Below are 21,232 nucleotides of genomic sequence, written 5' to 3' on the forward strand. Positions count from 1 at the left end.
AGATATATATATATATAACCATACACCACCCCTAGGGAGGGAGAGAGATATATATATATATAACCATACACCACCCCTAGGGAGGGATATATATATATATATATATATAACCATACACCACCCCTAGGGAGGGAGACAGATATATATAACCATACACCACCCCTAGGGAGGGAGGGAGAGATATATATATAACCATACACCACCCCTAGGGAGGGAGAGAGATGTATATATATATAACCATACACCACCCCTAGGGAGGGAGATATATATATATATATATATATATATATATAACCATACACCACCCCTAGGGAGGGAGAGAGATATATATATATATAACCGTACACCACCCCTAGGGAGGGAGAGAGATATATATATATATATATCCATACACCACCCCTAGGGAGGGAGAGAGATATATATATATATATATATATATAACCATACACCACCCCTAGGGAGGGAGAGAGATATATATATATATAACCATACACCACCCCTAGGGAGGGAGAGAGATATATATATAACCATACACCACCCCTAGGGAGGGAGATATATATATATATATATAACCATACACCACCCCTAGGGAGGGAGAGAGATATATATATATATAACCATACACCACCCCTAGGGAGGGAGATATATATATACATATAACCATACACCACCCCTAGGGAGGGAGAGATATATATATATATATATAACCATACACCACCCCTAGGGAGGGAGAGATATATATATATATATAACCATACACCACCCCTAGGGAGGGAGAGATATATATATATATATATATATATAACCATACACCACCCCTAGGGAGGGAGAGAGATATATATATAACCATACACCACCCCTAGGGAGGGATATATATATATATATATATATATATATATAACCATACACCACCCCTAGGGAGGGAGAGATATATATATATATATATATATATAACCATACACCACCCCTAGGGAGGGAGATATATATATATATATATATATATATATAACCATACACCACCCCTAGGGAGGGAGATATATATATATATATATATATATATATATATATAACCATACACCACCCCTAGGGAGGGAGAGATATATATATATATATATATATATATAACCATACACCACCCCTAGGGAGGGAGAGAGATATATATATAACCATACACCACCCCTAGGGAGGGAGATATATATATATATATATATATATATAACCATACACCACCCCTAGGGAGGGAGAGAGATATATATATATATATATAACCATACACCACCCCTAGGGAGGGAGAGAGATATATATATATATAACCATACACCACCCCTAGGGAGGGAGAGAGATATATATATATATAACCATACACCACCCCTAGGGAGGGATATATATATATATATATATATAACCATACACCACCCCTAGGGAGGGAGACAGATATATATAACCATACACCACCCCTAGGGAGGGAGGGAGAGATATATATATAACCATACACCACCCCTAGGGAGGGAGAGAGATGTATATATATATAACCATACACCACCCCTAGGGAGGGAGATATATATATATATATATATATATATATATAACCATACACCACCCCTAGGGAGGGAGAGAGATATATATATATATAACCGTACACCACCCCTAGGGAGGGAGAGAGATATATATATATATATATCCATACACCACCCCTAGGGAGGGAGAGAGATATATATATATATATATATATATAACCATACACCACCCCTAGGGAGGGAGAGAGATATATATATATATAACCATACACCACCCCTAGGGAGGGAGAGAGATATATATATAACCATACACCACCCCTAGGGAGGGAGATATATATATATATATATAACCATACACCACCCCTAGGGAGGGAGAGAGATATATATATATATAACCATACACCACCCCTAGGGAGGGAGATATATATATACATATAACCATACACCACCCCTAGGGAGGGAGAGATATATATATATATATATAACCATACACCACCCCTAGGGAGGGAGAGATATATATATATATATAACCATACACCACCCCTAGGGAGGGAGAGATATATATATATATATATATATATAACCATACACCACCCCTAGGGAGGGAGAGAGATATATATATAACCATACACCACCCCTAGGGAGGGATATATATATATATATATATATATATATAACCATACACCACCCCTAGGGAGGGAGAGATATATATATATATATATATATATAACCATACACCACCCCTAGGGAGGGAGATATATATATATATATATATATATATATAACCATACACCACCCCTAGGGAGGGAGATATATATATATATATATATATATATATATATAACCATACACCACCCCTAGGGAGGGAGAGATATATATATATATATATATATATATAACCATACACCACCCCTAGGGAGGGAGAGAGATATATATATAACCATACACCACCCCTAGGGAGGGAGATATATATATATATATATATATATATAACCATACACCACCCCTAGGGAGGGAGAGAGATATATATATATATATATAACCATACACCACCCCTAGGGAGGGAGAGAGATATATATATATATAACCATACACCACCCCTAGGGAGGGAGAGATATATATATATATATATAACCATACACCACCCCTAGGGAGGGAGAGAGATATATATATATATAACCATACACCACCCCTAGGGAGGGAGAGAGATATATATATATATAACCATACACCACCCCTAGGGAGGGAGAGATATATATATATATAACCATACACCACCCCTAGGGAGGGAGAGAGAGATATATATATAACCATACACCACCCCTAGGGAGAGAGATATATATATATATATATATATATATATATATAACCATACACCACCCCTAGGGAGGGAGAGAGAGATATATATAACCATACACCACCCCTAGGGAGAGATATATATATATATATATATATATAACCATACACCACCCCTAGGGAGATATATATATATATATATATATATATATATATATATATATATAACCATACACCACCCTTAGGGAGGGAGGGAGAGATATATATATAACCATACACCACCCCGAGGGAGGGAGATATATATATATATATATATAACCATACACCACCCCTAGGGAGGGAGAGAGAGATATATATATATAACCATACACCACCCCTAGGGAGGGAGATATATATATATATATATATATAACCATACACCACCCCTAGGGAGGGAGAGAGAGATATATATATATAACCATACACCACCCCTAGGGAGGGAGAGATATATATATATATATATATAACCATACACCACCCTTAGGGAGGGAGGGAGAGATATATATATAACCATACACCACCCCTAGGGAGGGAGAGAGATATATATATATATATAACCATACACCACCCCTAGGGAGGGAGAGAGAGATATATATATATAACCATACACCACCCCTAGGGAGGGAGGGAGAGATATATATATATAACCATACACCACCCCGAGGGAGGGAGAGAGATATATATATAACCATACACCACCCCTAGGGAGGGAGGGAGAGATATATATATAACCATACACCACCCCTAGGGAGGGAGAGAGATATATATATATATATAACCATACACCACCCCTAGGGAGGGAGAGAGAGATATATATATATAACCATACACCACCCCTAGGGAGGGAGAGAGATATATATATAACCATACACCACCCCTAGGGAGGGAGGGAGATATATATATATATATATATATAACCATACACCACCCCTAGGGAGGGAGGGAGAGATATATATATATATAACCATACACCACCCCTAGGGAGGGAGAGATATATATATATATATATAACCATACACCACCCCTAGGGAGGGAGAGAGATATATATATAACCATACACCACCCCTAGGGAGAGAGGGAGAGATATATATATATAACCATACACCACCCCTAGGGAGGGAGAGAGATATATATATAACCATACACCACCCCTAGGGAGGGAGAGAGAGATATATATATATATAACCATACACCATCCCTAGGGAGGGAGAGAGATATATATATATAACCATACACCACCCCTAGGGAGGGAGGGAGAGATATATATATATATATAACCATACACCACCCCTAGGGAGGGAGAGAGAGATATATATATATATAACCATACACCACCCCTAGGGAGGGAGAGAGATATATATATATAACCATACACCACCCCTAGGGAGGGAGAGAGATATATATATATATAACCATACACCACCCCTAGGGAGGGAGAGAGATATATATAACCATACACCACCCCTAGGGAGATATATATATATATATATATATATATAACCATACACCACCCCTAGGGAGGGAGAGAGAGATATATATATATATATATATAACCATACACCACCCCTAGGGAGGGAGAGATATATATATATATATAACCATACACCACCCCTAGGGAGGGAGATAGATATATATATATATATAACCATACACCACCCCTAGGGAGGGAGAGAGATATATATATAACCATACACCACCCCTAGGGAGGGAGATATATATATATATATAACCATACACCACCCCTAGGGAGGGAGAGAGATATATATATATATATAACCATACACCACCCCTAGGGAGGGAGAGAGATATATATAACCATACACCACCCCTAGGGAGAGAGATATATATATATATATATATAACCATACACCACCCCTAGGGAGGGAGATATATATATATATATAACCATACACCACCCCTAGGGAGGGAGAGATATATATATATATATAACCATACACCACCCCTAGGGAGGGAGAGAGATATATATATATACATAACCATACACCACCCCTAGGGAGGGAGATATATATATATATATATATATCCATACACCACCCCTAGGGAGGGAGAGAGATATATATATATATATAACCATACACCACCCCTAGGGAGGGAGAGAGATATATATATATATATATAACCATACACCACCCCTAGGGAGGGAGATATATATATATATATATAACCATACACCACCCCTAGGGAGGGAGAGAGATATATATATATATATATAACCATACACCACCCCTAGGGAGGGAGAGAGATATATATATATATATAACCATACACCACCCCTAGGGAGGGAGATATATATATATATATATAACCATACACCACCCCTAGGGAGGGAGAGAGATATATATATATATATATAACCATACACCACCCCTAGGGAGGGATATATATATATATATATATATATAACCATACACCACCCCTAGGGAGGGAGAGATATATATATATATATATAACCATACACCACCCCTAGGGAGGGAGATATATATATATATATATATATATATATATATATATATATATATATATAACCATACACCACCCCTAGGGAGGGAGAGAGATATATATATATATATAACCATACACCACCCCTAGGGAGGGAGAGAGATATATATATATATATAACCATACACCACCCCTAGGGAGGGATAGATATGTATATATATAACCATACACCACCCCTAGGGAGGGAGATATATATATATATATAACCATACACCACCCCTAGGGAGGGAGAGAGATATATATATATATATAACCATACACCACCCCTAGGGAGGGAGAGATATATATATATATATAACCATACACCACCCCTAGGGAGGGAGAGATATATATATATATAACCATACACCACCCCTAGGGAGGGAGAGAGAGATATATATATATATAACCATACACCACCCCTAGGGAGGGAGAGAGATATATATATAACCATACACCACCCCTAGGGAGGGAGAGAGATATATATATAACCATACACCACCCCTAGGGAGGGAGAGAGATATATATATAACCATACACCACCCCTAGGGAGGGAGAGAGAGATATATATATATATATATATATATAACCATACACCACCCCTAGGGAGGGAGAGAGATATATATATAACCATACACCACCCCTAGGGAGGGAGAGATATATATATATATATATATAACCATACACCACCCCTAGGGAGGGAGAGAGATATATATATATATAACCATACACCACCCCTAGGGAGGGAGAGAGAGATATATATATATATATATATATATATATATATATATATATATATATATATATATATATATATATAACCATACACCACCCTTAGGGAGGGAGAGAGATATATATATAACCATACACCACCCCTAGGGAGGGAGAGATATATATATATATATATAACCATACACCACCCCTAGGGAGGGAGAGATATATATATATATATAACCATACACCACCCCTAGGGAGGGAGAGAGATATATATATATAACCATACACCACCCCTAGGGAGGGAGATATATATATATATATATAACCATACACCACCCCTAGGGAGGGAGAGAGATATATATATATAACCATACACCACCCCTAGGGAGGGAGATATATATATATAACCATACACCACCCCTAGGGAGGGAGAGAGATATATATATATATAACCATACACCACCCCTAGGGAGGGAGGGAATGAAAGAAAGAAAGAAAGAAAGAAAGGAGAAAGAACATTTATTCAATCGGTTTGTAGTATTCAATGTACTAGCAGTAGCTCCAGCACAGGTCTAATGTCCTAGGTAAGATGACTGACAGATGGGTTTAATGTACAGGAGTAGTCTCCCCCCCCCCCCCCCCTCTCTCTCCCTCCCTCCCTCTCTCCCCTCCCCTCCCTCCCTCCCTCCCTCCCTCCTTCCTTACCAAGCCAAGTATTCATCTTGTCTGAGCTGCAGTGTTCCAGCAGAGGTTGGATCAGAACATCCAGGTCTCCTTTAGGGGCCTCTCTCCCCTCCCTCCCTCACTCACCTCCCTCCCTCCCTCCCTCCTTACCAAGCCAAGTATTCATCTTGTCTGAGATGCAGTGTTCCAGCAGAGGTTGGATCAGAACATCCAGGTCTCCTTTAGGGGCCTCTCTCACTCCCCTCCCTCCCTCACTCCCCTCCCTCCCTCCCTCCCTCCCTCCTTCCTTACCAAGCCAAGTATTCATCTTGTCTGAGCTGCAGTGTTCCAGCAGAGGTTGGATCAGAACATCCAGGTCTCCTTTAGGGGCCTCTCTCCCCTCCCTCCCTCACTCACCTCCCTCCCTCCCTCCCTCACTCCCCTCCCTCCCTCCCTCCTTCCTTACCAAGCCAAGTATTCATCTTGTCTGAGCTGCAGTGTTCCAGCAGAGGTTGGATCAGAACATCCAGGTCTCCTTTAGGGGCCTCTCTCACAAACTTCTACTCAGACAAAATAGAAGAAGAAGAATATTTCCCTCAACTTACTTTAAATATCAGACGCATAAAACAGTAACAAACAGTGATAGTACAGGTTGAATTCTGATTACTTTCCTCTCTCTATTCAGCCACGGTTTCATAGATTAATGGAAAAACTAAGAGAGGGATACTGCGCTATTGTCATGTCTACAGTATACACATGCCTCGTGGACACATACTATATCCTTAGGTCGATAATGAACACACACATACACATACCAGTCAAAAAGTTTAATTCACACCTACACATTTCAAGGTTTTTTTTTCTTTTCTTTTTTTTACTATTTTCTACATTGTAGAATAATAGTGAAGACATTAAAACTATGAAATAACAAACATGGAATCATGTAGTAACCCCCCAAAAAGTGTTAAATAAATCAAAATATATTTTCTATTTTAGATTCTTCAAAGTTGACACCCTTTGTCTTGATGACAGCTTTGCACACTCTTTGCATTTTCTCTCAACCAGCTTCATGAGGATGGCTTTTCCAACAGTCTTGAAGGAGTTCCCACATATGCTGAGCACTTGTTGGCTGCTTTTCCTTCACTCTGTGGTCCAACTCATCCCAAACCATCTCAACTGGGTTGAGGTCAGGTGATTGTGGAGGCCAGGTCATCTGATGCAGCACTCCATCACTCTCCTTCTTGGTCAAATAGCCCTTACACAGCCTGGAGGTGTGTTTTGGGTCATTGTCCTGTTGAAAAACAAATGATAGTCCCACTAAGCCCAAACCAGATGGGATGGTGTATCGCTGCAGAATGCTATAGTATCCATGCTGGTGTTAAGGATATGGCAGACATATGCCCCCTTTGGAGAGATTGGGTACCCCTAGTAAACTGAAAAAAAAATCTGTCAAAAATTGCTAATATATGCAAATAAAATAAAATTATTATTGGATAGAAAACACTCTAAAGATTCTAAAACCGTTGGAATTATGTCTGTAAGTATAGCAGAACTCACAGGGCAGGCATTCTTCCAAACTAGTTTTTGTGGCCATGAAAGTTGGAGCAACTTTGACGTCATGGCCCCCACCCTTCCCAACCAGTTATGATTCTGGGGAGTTTTTCTATCTCTTCCGCTAGATGTCCTCTTTCAGTAGAGCTTTGAATCGTTCAAATCCCGCGAGAATTGACCCTATGGGAGTGAAATTAGTGCGTGCCACGAGAAAATAGGCTGTGCGTAGGGGCGCGAATTGGTCCCAGCCATTCCTTTGTTCCAGCACTCAAGAGAAGGGCAGACGATGGCCGATTGAATTGAAGTTTGTTTTGCGTGTCTAAAACATCATAAAGCTTGCTTCTGCACTTAGTTTGACCTGTTTAGTCGACATATAATATGTAATTTTGAAGTTTTGATGCGCAACTTTTCCGGACCAGAGGGCGTTTTGGGTGCATTTCAGCTGATGTTATTAGCAGTAGCTAATACAAAGACGCAAGACTTGAAACCAAACGATGTATTGGGTAAGTATGAAGCCTTCCAGAACATTCTGAACGAAGACCATCGAAGGTAAGGGAATATTTATGCTTAAATCTGTGTTTCTGTTGACTCCAACATTACGTAGAAATGTAGCTTGGAACTGAGTGCCGTCTCAGCATATTGAATAGTGTGCGATTTCTGTAACGTTAAAAATAAATCTAACAAAGCGGTTGCATAAAGAAGCAGTGTATCTTTCTAACTATATGTAGAACATGTATATTTAGTCAAAGTTTATGATGTCTATTTACGTTATCTTGCCGCGCTACCTAGATTTCCTGCGGGCATTTTTGAGTAATTTCTGAACGTGAACTCACTGTAAATGGACATTTATGGATATAAATGGCATATTATTGAAAAAAAAATGTACTGTGTAACATGTCATATCACTGTCATCTGATGAAGATTTTCAAAAGGTTAGTGAGCGATTTATTTTTTAATCCTGCGTTTGTTGATTGCATGTTTTGGCTATTCAAATGAGCTGTGTCTGGTGGTGGTTTTACATATATATGTGCTATGTTTTCGCCGTAAAACATTTTAGAAATCTGACTTGCTGGCTAGATGAACAAGGTGTTTATCTTTCATTTGAGCTATTGGACTTGTTAATGTGTGGAGGTTAAATATTTTTAAGAATATTTTTGCGTTCCATGCGCCGCCGTTTCAGCTGAACGTGGGAGGGTTGATTCCCAATTGGGAACCAATATCGTAGACAGGTTAAGTGTGCCTTGAATTCTAAATAAATCACTGACAGTGTCACCAGCAAAGCACCATCACACCATCACACCTCCTCCATGCTTCACTGTGGGAACCACACATGCGGAGATCATCTGTTCAACTACTCTACGTCTCACAAAGACACAGAGGTTGGAACCAAACATCTCAAATTTGAATTCATCAGACCAAAGTACAGATTTCCACTGATTTCCACATTTCCTGGTTTCTTGGCCCAATCAAGTCTCTTGTTCTTATTGGTGTCCTTTAGTAATGGTTTCTTTGCAGCAATTCGACCATGAAGGCCTGATTCACACAGTTTCCTCTGAACAGTTGATGTTGAGATGTTTCTGTTACTTGAACTCTGTGAAGAGTTTATTTGGGCTGCAATTTCTGAGGCTGGTAACTCTAATGAACGTATCCTTTGCATTAGAGGTAACGCTGGGTCTCCGTCCCTGTGGCGGTCCTCATGAGGGACAGGTAACTCTAATGAACGTATCCTCTGCATTAGAGGTAACGCTGGGTCCTCCGTCCCTGTGGCGGTCCTCATGAGAGACAGGTAACTCTAATGAACGTATCCTCTGCATTAGAGGTAACGCTGGGTCCTCCGTCCCTGTGGCGGTCCTCATGAGAGACAGGTAACTCTAATGAACGTATCCTCTATATTAGAGGTAACGCTGGGTCCTCCGTCCCTGTGGCGGTCCTCATGAGAGACAGGTAACTCTAATGAACGTATCCTCTATATTAGAGGTAACTCTGGGTCCTCCGTCCCTGTGGCGGTCCTCATGAGGGACAGTTTCAACATAGAGCTTGAAATTTTCCGGATAAACTGACCTTTATGTCTTAATGTAATGGTGGACTGTTATTTGTCTTTGCATATTTCAGCTGTTCTTTCTATAATATGGACTTGTTTTTTTTACCAAATAGGGTTATGTTCTGTATACCACCCCTACCTTGTCACAACACAACTGATTGGCTCAAACGCATTATTAAGGAAAGAAAATTGACAAATGAACTTTTAACAAGGCACACCTGTTAATTGAAATGCATTCCAGGTGACTACCTCGTGAATCTGGTTGAGAGAATGCCAAGAGTGTGCAAAGCTGTCATCAAGGCAAAGGGTGGTTACTTTGAAGAATCTCAAATATAAAATATATTTTTTAGCACTTTTTTGGTTACTTCATGATTCCATATATGATGTCTTCACTATTATTCTACAATGTAGAAAATACTAAAACAAAAAAGGAAAACCCTGGAATGAGTAGGTGTGTCCAGTTTTGACTGGTAGTGTATATATACACATTTTTATAGATTCATTATACATTCAGTACAGATTATCCAGAGCATTGATTGTAAACACATACACTCTATCCTGCCCATTGTAGTTGAGGTATGATTACAATATTCTTTATATGGAACACATTTTCTCTCATCCTAATATTTAAAAATATGAATTTTATAAATTCACAATAAACTCATTCTTCGACTAATCTTGATATAGTAAGGAGCTAATCGATGCTGATGCATCTCCGAAAACAAACAGGAAGAGGAAGAGACCAGCGAAGAGAAAAGAGGAGACAGAGAGGAGGAAGAGAGGACCCATCGAGATAGAGAGAGAGCGAAAGCGAGAGAGAGAGAGGAAGCGAGAAGAGAGGACCCATCGAGATAGAGAGAGAACGAAAGAGAGAGAGAAGAAGAGAGAAGAGAGGACCCATCGAGATAGAGAGAGAACGAAAGCGAGAGAGAGAGGAAGCGAGAAGAGAGGACCCATCGAGATAGAGAGAGAACGAAAGAGAGAGAGAAGAAGAGAGAAGAGAGGACCCATCGAGATAGAGAGAGAGCGAAAGAGAGAGAGAAGAAGAGAGAAGAGAGGAACCATTGAGATAGAGAGAGAATGAAAGAGAGAGAGAAGAAGAGAGAAGAGAGGACCCATCGAGATAGAGAGAGAGCGAAAGAGAGAGAGAAGAAGAGAGAAGAGAGGAACCATTGAGATGGAGAGAGAACGAAAGAGAGAGAGAAGAAGAGAGAAGAGAGGAACCATCGAGATAGAGAGAGAACGAAAGAGAGAGAGAAGAAGAGAGAAGAGAGGAGCCATCGAGATAGAGAGAGAACAAAAGAGAGAGAGAAGAAGAGAGAAGAGAGGCGCCAGCGAAAGAGAGAGAGAAGAAGAGAGAAGAGAGGCGCCATCGAGATAGAGATAGAGAAAGAGGAGGACATTGAGACATTGAGTCATGACTCATACCTCCACAGTGATATGTAGAGGATCCACTATTTGCCAGATCATGAGTGACAGGACGTCGATGACCAGCAGCACCCCCACGGTGGCGTAGAGTTTCCACGGTTCCAGGTGCTGCAAGGAATCATGGGATACAGGAGGACTTGTCAGTTAGGCCGTGTCTTAAATGACACCTTATTGGCTCACTAGACCACTACTTTGGTACCCTATATAGACCTGCTAAACCACCCCTCTACCTCACTAGACCACTACTTTGGTACCCTATATAGATCTGCTAAACCACCCCTCTACCTCACTAGACCACCCCTCTACCTCACTAGACCACTCCTCTAGACCACCCCTCTACCTGACTAGACCACTACTTTGGTACCCTATATAGACCTGCTAAACCACCCCTCTACCTCACTAGACCACTACTTTGGTACCCTATATAGACCTGCTAAACCACCCCTCTACCTCACTAGACCACCCCTCTACCTCACTAGACCACTCCTCTAGACCACCCCTCTACCTCACTAGACCACCCCTCTAAACCACCCCTCTACCTCACTAGACCACCCCTCTAAACCACCCCTCTACCTCACTAGACCACTCCTCTAGACCACCCCTCTACCTCAATAGACCACCCCTCTAAACCACCCCTCTACCTCACTAGACCACCCCTCTAAACCACCCCTTTACCTCACTAGACCAACTCTCTACCTCACTAGACCACTACTTTGGTACCCTATATAGACCTGCTAAACCACCCCTCTACCTCACTAGACCACCCCTCTACCACACTAGACCACTCCTCTAGACCACCCCTCTACCTCACTAGACCACCCCTCTAAACCACCCCTCTACCTCACTAGACCACCCCTCTAAACCACCCCTCTACCTCACTAGACCACTCCTCTAGACCACCCCTCTACCTCACTAGACCACCACTCTAAACCACCCCTCTACCTCACTAGACCACCCCTCTAAACCACCCCTCTACCTCACTAGACCACCCCTCTAAACCACCCCTCTACCTCACTAGACCACCCCTCTAAACCACCCCTCTACCTCACTAGACCACTCCTCTAGACCACCCCTCTACCTCACTAGACCAACTCTCTACCTCACTAGACCACTCCTCTAGAGTCAGTACACTACTGTTGACCAGGGGTATAGTCAGTACACTACTGTTGACCAGGGGTATAGTCAGTACACTACTGTTGACCAGGGATATAGTCAGTACACTACTGTTGACCAGGGATATAGTCAGTACACTACTGTTGACCAGGGTTATAGTCAGTACACTACTGTTGACCAGGGATATAGTCAGTACACTACTGTTGACCAGGGATATAGTCAGTACACTACTGTTGACCAGGGATATAGTCAGTACACTACTGTTGACCAGGGGTATAGTCAGTACACTACTGTTGACCAGGGATATAGTCAGTACACTACTGTTGACCAGGGATATAGTCAGTACACTACTGTTGACCAGGGATATAGTCAGTACACTACTGTTGACCAGATATGTAGTCAGTACACTACTGTTGACCAGGGATATAGTCAGTACACTACTGTTGACCAGGGGTATAGTCAGTACACTACTGTTGACCAGGGATATAGTCAGTACACTACTGTTGACCAGGTTTATAGTCAGTACACTACTGTTGACCAGGCGTATAGTCAGTACACTACTGTTGACCAGGGTTATAGTCAGTACACTACTGTTGACCAGGGATATAGTCAGTACACTACTGTTGACCAGGGATATAGTCAGTACACTACTGTTGACCAGGGATATAGTCAGTACACTACTGTTGACCAGGGGTATAGTCAGTACACTACTGTTGACCAGGGATATAGTCAGTACACTACTGTTGACCAGGGATATAGTCAGTACACTACTGTTGACCAGGGATATAGTCAGTACACTACTGTTGACCAGGGGTATAGTCAGTACACTACTGTTGACCAGGGATATAGTCAGTACACTACTGTTGACCAGGGATATAGTACGTACACTACTGTTGACCAGGGATATAGTCAGTACACTACTGTTGACCAGGGGTATAGTCAGTACACTACTGTTGACCAGGGGTATAGTCAGTACACTACTGTTGACCAGGGGTATAGTCAGTACACTACTGTTGACCAGGGATATAGTCAGTACACTACTGTTGACCAGGGGTATAGTCAGTACACTACTGTTGACCAGATATATAGTCAGTACACTACTGTTGACCAGGGATATAGTCAGTACACTACTGTTGACCAGGTTTATAGTCAGTACACTACTGTTGACCAGGGGTATAGTCAGTACACTACTGTTGACCAGGGGTATAGTCAGTACACTACTGTTGACCAGGGATATAGTCAGTACACTACTGTTGACCAGGGATATAGTCAGTACACTACTGTTGACCAGGGATATAGTCAGTACACTACTGTTGACCAGGGGTATAGTCAGTACACTACTGTTGACCAGGGGTATAGTCAGTACACTACTGTTGACCAGGGATATAGTCAGTACACTACTGTTGACCAGGGATATAGTCAGTACACTACTGTTGACCAGGGATATAGTCAGTACACTACTGTTGACCAGGGATATAGTCAGTACACTACTGTTGACCAGGGGTATAGTCAGTACACTACTGTTGACCAGGGGTATAGTCAGTACACTACTGTTGACCAGGGATATAGTCAGTACACTACTGTTGACCAGGGATATAGTCAGTACACTACTGTTGACCAGGGGTGCTATATAAGGAACAGGGTGCCATTTTGGAAGCACATTTGGCTGGATGAACACAGGGGATAAAGTCCCACACCTGCATCTGTTTGGTTTGACTGTGAGAGATTAACAACGACATAAATAGACTGGAGCCTGAGCTTGACGAGAAAACAATGATCCATCACTAAGAGGCCAATTCTATCTGCCCCCAAAAAAGCAACCTGGTTGAACCGCACCATTGAAATAGACAACGAGGTTGTGTCTCGACTCAACACCCACAACCAGCGCTCTATTGGCAGTACTGATGGAAAAATAAGAAATATATTTATTGAAAACGTTTGAAACCAAAAAAAAACAAAGCAAGGAGAGACAAAGAACGAATAGCGTAAATGTAATATTGATTTTGGTGCATTTATACAAGAGGATTAAAGCTTCGTAGCGAATACTATTTATCACCCTCATAGTAAGCAGAGCGATAAAGAAGAGGAGGTATATGAAGTCCACACCAGATAACAAGATTTTGGAGTCAATCTTCTATTTTTTTATCTTTCTTTAAATAGGCAAGTCAGTGAAGAACAAATTCTTATTTTACAATGACGGCCTAGTTAAAGTGCCTTGTTCAGGAGCAGAAAGACATATTGTTACCTTGTCAGCTCGGGGATTTGATCCAGCAACCTTTTGGTTACTAGTCCAAAGCTCTAACCACTAGGTTACCTGCCGCCCCCAGCTTGTTGTCTAGTAGATAACAAGATGTGTGAGTCAATCTTCTACGTAGTAGATAACAGGATGTGTGAGTCAATCTTCTATCTAGTAGATAACAAGATGTGTGAGTCAATCTTCTATCTAGTAGATAACAATATGTGTGAGTCAATCTTCGATCTAGTAGATAACAAGATGTGTGAGTCAATCTTCTATGTAGTAGATAACAAGATGTGTGAGTCAATCTTGTATCTATTTGTCATGACGTTGCCCTGTTGGGTGAGGTTCATGACCCCCCATAAATACCTTTCCCACTTTTCTCTCCACTCTACAGAATGGACTTTTAGAAAGCCCTTTGGTAACATAGAGAGAGTCTGGTAACATCAAAAGGTTGGGGAAAGGTGCAATATTTCTGTAATCCAACCAGTTGAAAGTGTCCGTTGGTACGTAAAGAATGATGTCAGATCAGTTGTCGTCTGAGACATTATTACTGATGACAGGACGACATAAATTGTATGTTGGAAAGTCTACACATTATAGTTATCAGACTCACATGGAATTGGTGTACAATTTAAATGTTTAAATATGAAACTATTGTTGAAAATATTAAATGTAATTTTAGCTTCTAAATGAGAGAATTGTTTTCATAAGTAAACTATGCTCACTAAGTGGCCACGCACAAGTGAACAGACATTGGTTGAGAACTATGAAACACGCCCTTCTCTCCCCCAATACAAGCCCATTGACTGAAGTCAACCTCAGTTCCCGAAGACGTGAGGACTGGTGTCCATACGTTTAAAAGGGCTAATGTCAACGTGGAGGTGACGATCACCACGCTGGAAGGATGAATTTCGACTAGACCAGCCAGAATACAACACGAGCAGAGTATGGCAACTTGTTATGAACTTTGAACTCTTATTCATCAAAAAAGTGATACATCCTAGGCGCTGAGTTTATCAGCTCCAGCTGTAAACGTACGTGGCCTAAGAAAGGACAGACAATCCTATGAGAAGACAGGATACTTCAACGTATCCACTCTACAACACTACGACCCAAAATATTCTACAAAGGACAAGGGTGATCTCTGCTGGGCAAACCAGTCTTCCATTTTCGACCCATCTATCGAAGAGCAGCTCAGTGTAAATATAAATCTTGCATTTTCCTTTTACAAATGGGCGGTTATTAGAATGCATAAGATTCTGTATTTACGTCAGCATAGCTTCTCACAGTCCGATAGAGACCCAATCCCCTTTGTCCCTCAGTCTTCCCGCTCTTTCATTCATACCCAACCACCTTTCTTTGTGTAACCAGCCATCATATCGGTTTCGTCCGCTAGGGACTTTTTCTTTTATGACATGATTAGTAATCGATGTATGATCCATCCTGTGTATATGTAATTCTGTGTGATTATTTAGGTATTTAGTAAACAAATAAGGCATTTTTTGTATTGCTGATTCAACTTGTTAGCCAGGGTTCGTGAAGATAAGCAAGAATTTTACGATGTTCAGATGAGACTGAATAAGGTGACAATTAATAATTGACTGCTGTTGATAAAAATCCTGTTAAGGATTTTTGCCTAAAATATCATACCCAAATCTAACTGCCTGTAGCTCAGGACCCAAATCTAACTGCCTGTAGCTCAGGCCCTGAAGCAAGGATATGCATATTCTTGGTACCATTTGATAGGAAACACTTTGAAGTTTGTGGAAATGTGAAAGGAATGTTGGAGAATATAACACAATAGATTTTGTAAAAGATAATACAAAAAAATGAACCGTTCTTTTGTATTTTTTTTGTACCATCATCTTTGAAATGCGAGAGAACGGCCATAATGTATTATTCCAGCCCAGGTGCAATTCAGGTTTTGGTCACTAGGTGGCAGCAGTGTATGTGCAAAGTTTTAGACTGATCCAAAGAACCATTGCATTTCTGTTCAAAATTGTGTATCAAGACTGTCCAAATGTGCCTAATTTGTTTATTAATAACTTTTCATGTTAAAAAATGTGCACTCTCCTCAAAAAATAGACTGGTATTATTTCACTGTAAAAGCTACTGTAAATTGGACAGTGCAGTTAGATTAACAAGAATTTAAGCTTTCTGCCAATATCAGACATGTCTATGTCCTGGGAAATGTTCTTGTTACTTACAACCTCATGCTGATCCCTTTAGCCTACTTTAGCTCAAGTGTCCCTTGGAAGGGACACCGATACCGAAGAAGGTGGCAAGATTTTTAAAATGTATTATTTTTATTTAACCTTTATTTAACCAGGTAGGCCAGTTGAGAACAAGTTCTCATTTACAACTGCGACCTGGCCAAGATAAAGCATGTATGAGTCATTATTTTATCTAGTAAATAACACTATGTACTGTATCAGTAATTGTCCTATGAAGTAGATAACAGTATGAGTAATTCTTCTATCTAGTAGATAACAAGATCAGTCATTCAGTCCCGTTGGAAAACACTGAAGTAGAGGTCGATTTGAATCTTTAAAGGTGCCTCACATCTAAGATACGGTGTAAATGTATGGAACTTTGCAAGCGCAGAGGATCACCTAGCACGAGAAGAAATTCATTTTGAACCTATTATCTACTAGAAATAAAAACATATTTATCCCACGCACTCAATTTTCCATGAGCATAATATCCTTTTACAGAAGGTTCCTTAAATCCCAAAGCCTTTCCCGATAATTATCTTACGCAACGCCCCAAAAAAATAAAAAGAATAACAACGCCGTTGTTGAATGGGGAGGGAACACACATCGTCAAAGGCACAAAGGAATTCAAAGTCACAACGTTTCAATAACAGAGAGCATCAATCGGCGTCCGCAGCGCTAGGCAGAACATCTCTCTCTAGCCTTCTGCCTACGTCCCATATGGCACCCTATACTCTTAGTGCACTACTTTGTGGGACACCCTATGGGACCTGGCCAAAAGTAGTGCACTATATAGGGAATAGGGTGCTATTTGGGACGCAACCTCTGAGTAGGTGGCCTGTCTGGCTGAATGGCTGGCTGGTTGCTGGCTGACTGGCTAGCTGAATGGCTGGCTGGTTGCTGGCTGACTGGCTGGCTGAATGGCTGGCTGGTTGCTGTCTGACTGGCTGGCTGAATGGCTGGCTGGTTGCTGGCTGACTGGCTGGCTGAATGGCTGGCTGACTGGCTGGCTGGCTGGCTGAATGGCTGGCTGAATGGCTGGCTGGCTGACTGGCTGGCTCTCTCTCTTTCTCCCTCGGTCTCTCTGTCTGTCTCTCTCTCTTTCTCTCTCTGTTTCTCTGTCTGTCTTTCTCTCTTTCTCTGTCTCTCTCTAACTTTCTCCCTCGGCCTCTCGGTCTGTCTCTCTCTCTCTCTTTGTCTCTGTCTGTCTTTCTCTCTTTCTCTCTTTCTCTCTCTCTCTCTTTCTCCCTCTGTCTCTCTCTCTCTCTCTTTCTCTCTCTGTCTCTCTGTCTCCCTCTGTCTCTCCCCCTCTCTGTCTGTCTCTCTCTTTCTCTCTCTGTCTCTATTTCCTCTGTCTCTCCATCTGTCTCTCACTCTTTCTATAGGTCTCTCTCTTTCTCTCTGTCTCCCTCTGTCTCTCCATCTGTCTCTCACTCTTTCTGTATGTCTCTCTCTCTCTCTCTCTATCTGTCTCTCTCTCTTTCTCCTTCTGTCAGTCCATCTGTCTCCCTCTGTCTCACTCTCTTTCTCCCTTTGTCTCTCTGTCTCTCTCGCCTTCTCCCTTTGTCTCTCCGTCTGTCTGTCTCACTCTCTGTCTCTCTGTCTCTCTGGTCTGTCTGTCAGAGAGAGAGAGAGAGAGAGAGAGAGAGATAGAGAGAGGTAGGAGAGAGAGGTAAGAGAGAGAGAGAGAGAGAGAGAGAGAGAGAGAGAGAGAGCGGTAGTAGAGAGAGAGTGAATGTGAAATGATAATGCCACGTTGGGAAATACATTATTTCCAGCGCATATAGGGCACCCTTGACTGAGAGGATGATGAAGTAAAAGGCCCTTTAGAGAGCAGCCAGGACACTACATGGGGACGCAACCCAGGAATAGAGTTAGTAGTAGTTCAGAGTTTGGACCGTATCCCAGCCTCCACAGCCTCCCAGCCTCCACAGCCTCCACTGCCTCCACAGCCTCCACAGCCTCCACAGCCTCCACAGCCTCCACAGCCTCCACAGCCTCCCAGCCTCCACAGCCTCCACTGACTCCCAGCCAGAAAGCCTCTCAGCCTCCACAGTCTTCCCAGCCTTTCAGCTTCCCCATCTCAACTGCCTCCACTGCCTCCCAGCCTCCACGTATCCCAGACAGAATACCTCCCAGCCTCCCTGCCTCCAAGCCAGGCAGCCTCCCAGGCTCCCAGCCTCCACAGCCTCCCAGCCAGGAAGCCTCAAAGCCTCTCAGCCTCCACAGGCTCCACAGCCTCCCAGCCAGGCAGGTACTCTTGTTTCTCTTTTTCATTCACCTTCCTTTCTTCTTTCCTTCCTTCCTTCCTTCCTTCCTTCCTTCCTTCCTTCCTTCCTTCCTTCCTTCCTTCCTTCCTTACCTTTTTTATGTTTCTTTCGCCAGTCATTCTCCTCTTTATTTACCTTCCTCTTCTCCTTCTTGTCGTCCTTCTTGGTGAAGACGGTGTGGACCCACCAGATCTTCGTGAACATAGAACCGTACGCCAGGCTGAAGCCCAGGCCAAGCAGCCACAGACGGAACTGGCCAGGGGGAATAGGGGAAAGAAATATCAATAATGAATTGTGTCTGTGCATTTATTAAACAATAACGATGCCCTTACGTAACTGGTGTGGCAAAACAAATACAAATACATTGTCAAATGTATTAATGTGTTAAATATAATAGTTATTAAAGAATTATTCATTTTCAAAAGTCTAAGTCAATACTTTCATTTGGCATTTACTGATAATGACCTAAACTACCCTCCTACAAGAATTCTACCATAAAACTCAATCCCCTATAATGCCTCAGTGGCAGGGCTCACTTCCTGTTAGCTGTAGGTGTAGTGTGAAGTTGCCCCCCGGATGCTGATCTTGGGTCAGTTTTACATTTTCCTTACTATTGATTACGGTTAGGATCTGTACCTAGGGGAACACATCACCCCAGAGCTTTCCTGTACCCTTAAAACTCAAATCCGCCACACTGCTTTAGTGGTATGTCTCCACTTCCTGTGTACTTCCTGTGTACCTGGCAGACCACGGGGAACTGCTTCCTGTGCACGTGGTGTCCATCGAGGCCCAGAGGGAAGACAGCAGCCAGAGCCATCATACACCCCACTGCCGTCATGTTGTTCAGGTAGGGCTGGGAGTTCTGGATGTACCTGTCATAGACATACACACACACAAACACACACACACACGCGCACGCATGCACGCATGCACGCACACACACACACACACACTGATATTTCTGTCTGTCAGGCTCTATATCTCCCTCTACACGCATGCATGGTGACACACACACACACACACACACAATCTTCCTCTACACAATACCTCTGTCAGTCAGCCTCTTTATCTCTGAGACATTCACAGCATGCAGAAAGCCCAGACTGCCACACAGTGCAGGAAGATATTAGTTGTCTGTCACAAATGCAAACAAAGTTTGGGATTTAACTGTCAAAGCTCGCACACCGAGATGTGAATATCCTTGTTAAGAGTCACGCAGAAGAACATATACGCAGGATGTGTCAAGAAGAAGTGGGAATATTGGATAGCTCTGCCATGCTGATCATAAAAACAGCATAGACCAGTATAAATGTCATTTTGGTCCATGCTGGTTTAGGCAGGTCAGTGCTGGTCGGATAATGGTCACGCAGGTCTGACCAGCATTGTCTGCCCAGCATGGTCTAACTGGTTCTGCTGGCAGACCAACATGGTCTAGCTGGTCTAGCTGGACTGACCAGCATAGTCTAGCTGGTTATGCTGGCAAACCAGCCTTCATTGTGTTTTCTTTCACAGCTTTCACTGTGTTTTTTGCTGGTGACCAACCTTCGCTGTGTTTTGGACACTGGTGAACAGCCTTCGCTGTGTTTTGGACACTGGTGACCAGCCTTCGCTGTGTTTTGGACACTGGTGACCAGCCTTCGCTGTGT

General features: G+C 42.0%; 1 protein-coding gene across 1 annotated transcript in view; it reads right to left on the reverse strand.

Moving 5' to 3' along the window:
* The window catches only part of LOC110487865 (gamma-aminobutyric acid type B receptor subunit 1), a 198,377-nt gene that overhangs the window by 6,573 nt on the left and 170,572 nt on the right, over nt 1-21,232 (reverse strand). Inside the window, exons 16-19 of the mRNA XM_090227436.1 lie at nt 20,326-20,458; nt 19,722-19,838; nt 11,752-11,859; nt 7,198-7,291 (exon numbers count right to left, since the gene is read on the reverse strand). Of these exons, the coding sequence (XP_090083562.1) occupies nt 7,198-7,291; nt 11,752-11,859; nt 19,722-19,838; nt 20,326-20,458 (452 nt within the window). The remainder of the gene's footprint in view (nt 1-7,197; nt 7,292-11,751; nt 11,860-19,721; nt 19,839-20,325; nt 20,459-21,232) is intronic.

The sequence above is a fragment of the Oncorhynchus mykiss genome, chromosome 30, assembly GCF_057628025.1.
Source record: "Oncorhynchus mykiss isolate SJ-2025 chromosome 30, ASM5762802v1, whole genome shotgun sequence".
NCBI lineage: Eukaryota > Metazoa > Chordata > Actinopteri > Salmoniformes > Salmonidae > Oncorhynchus > Oncorhynchus mykiss.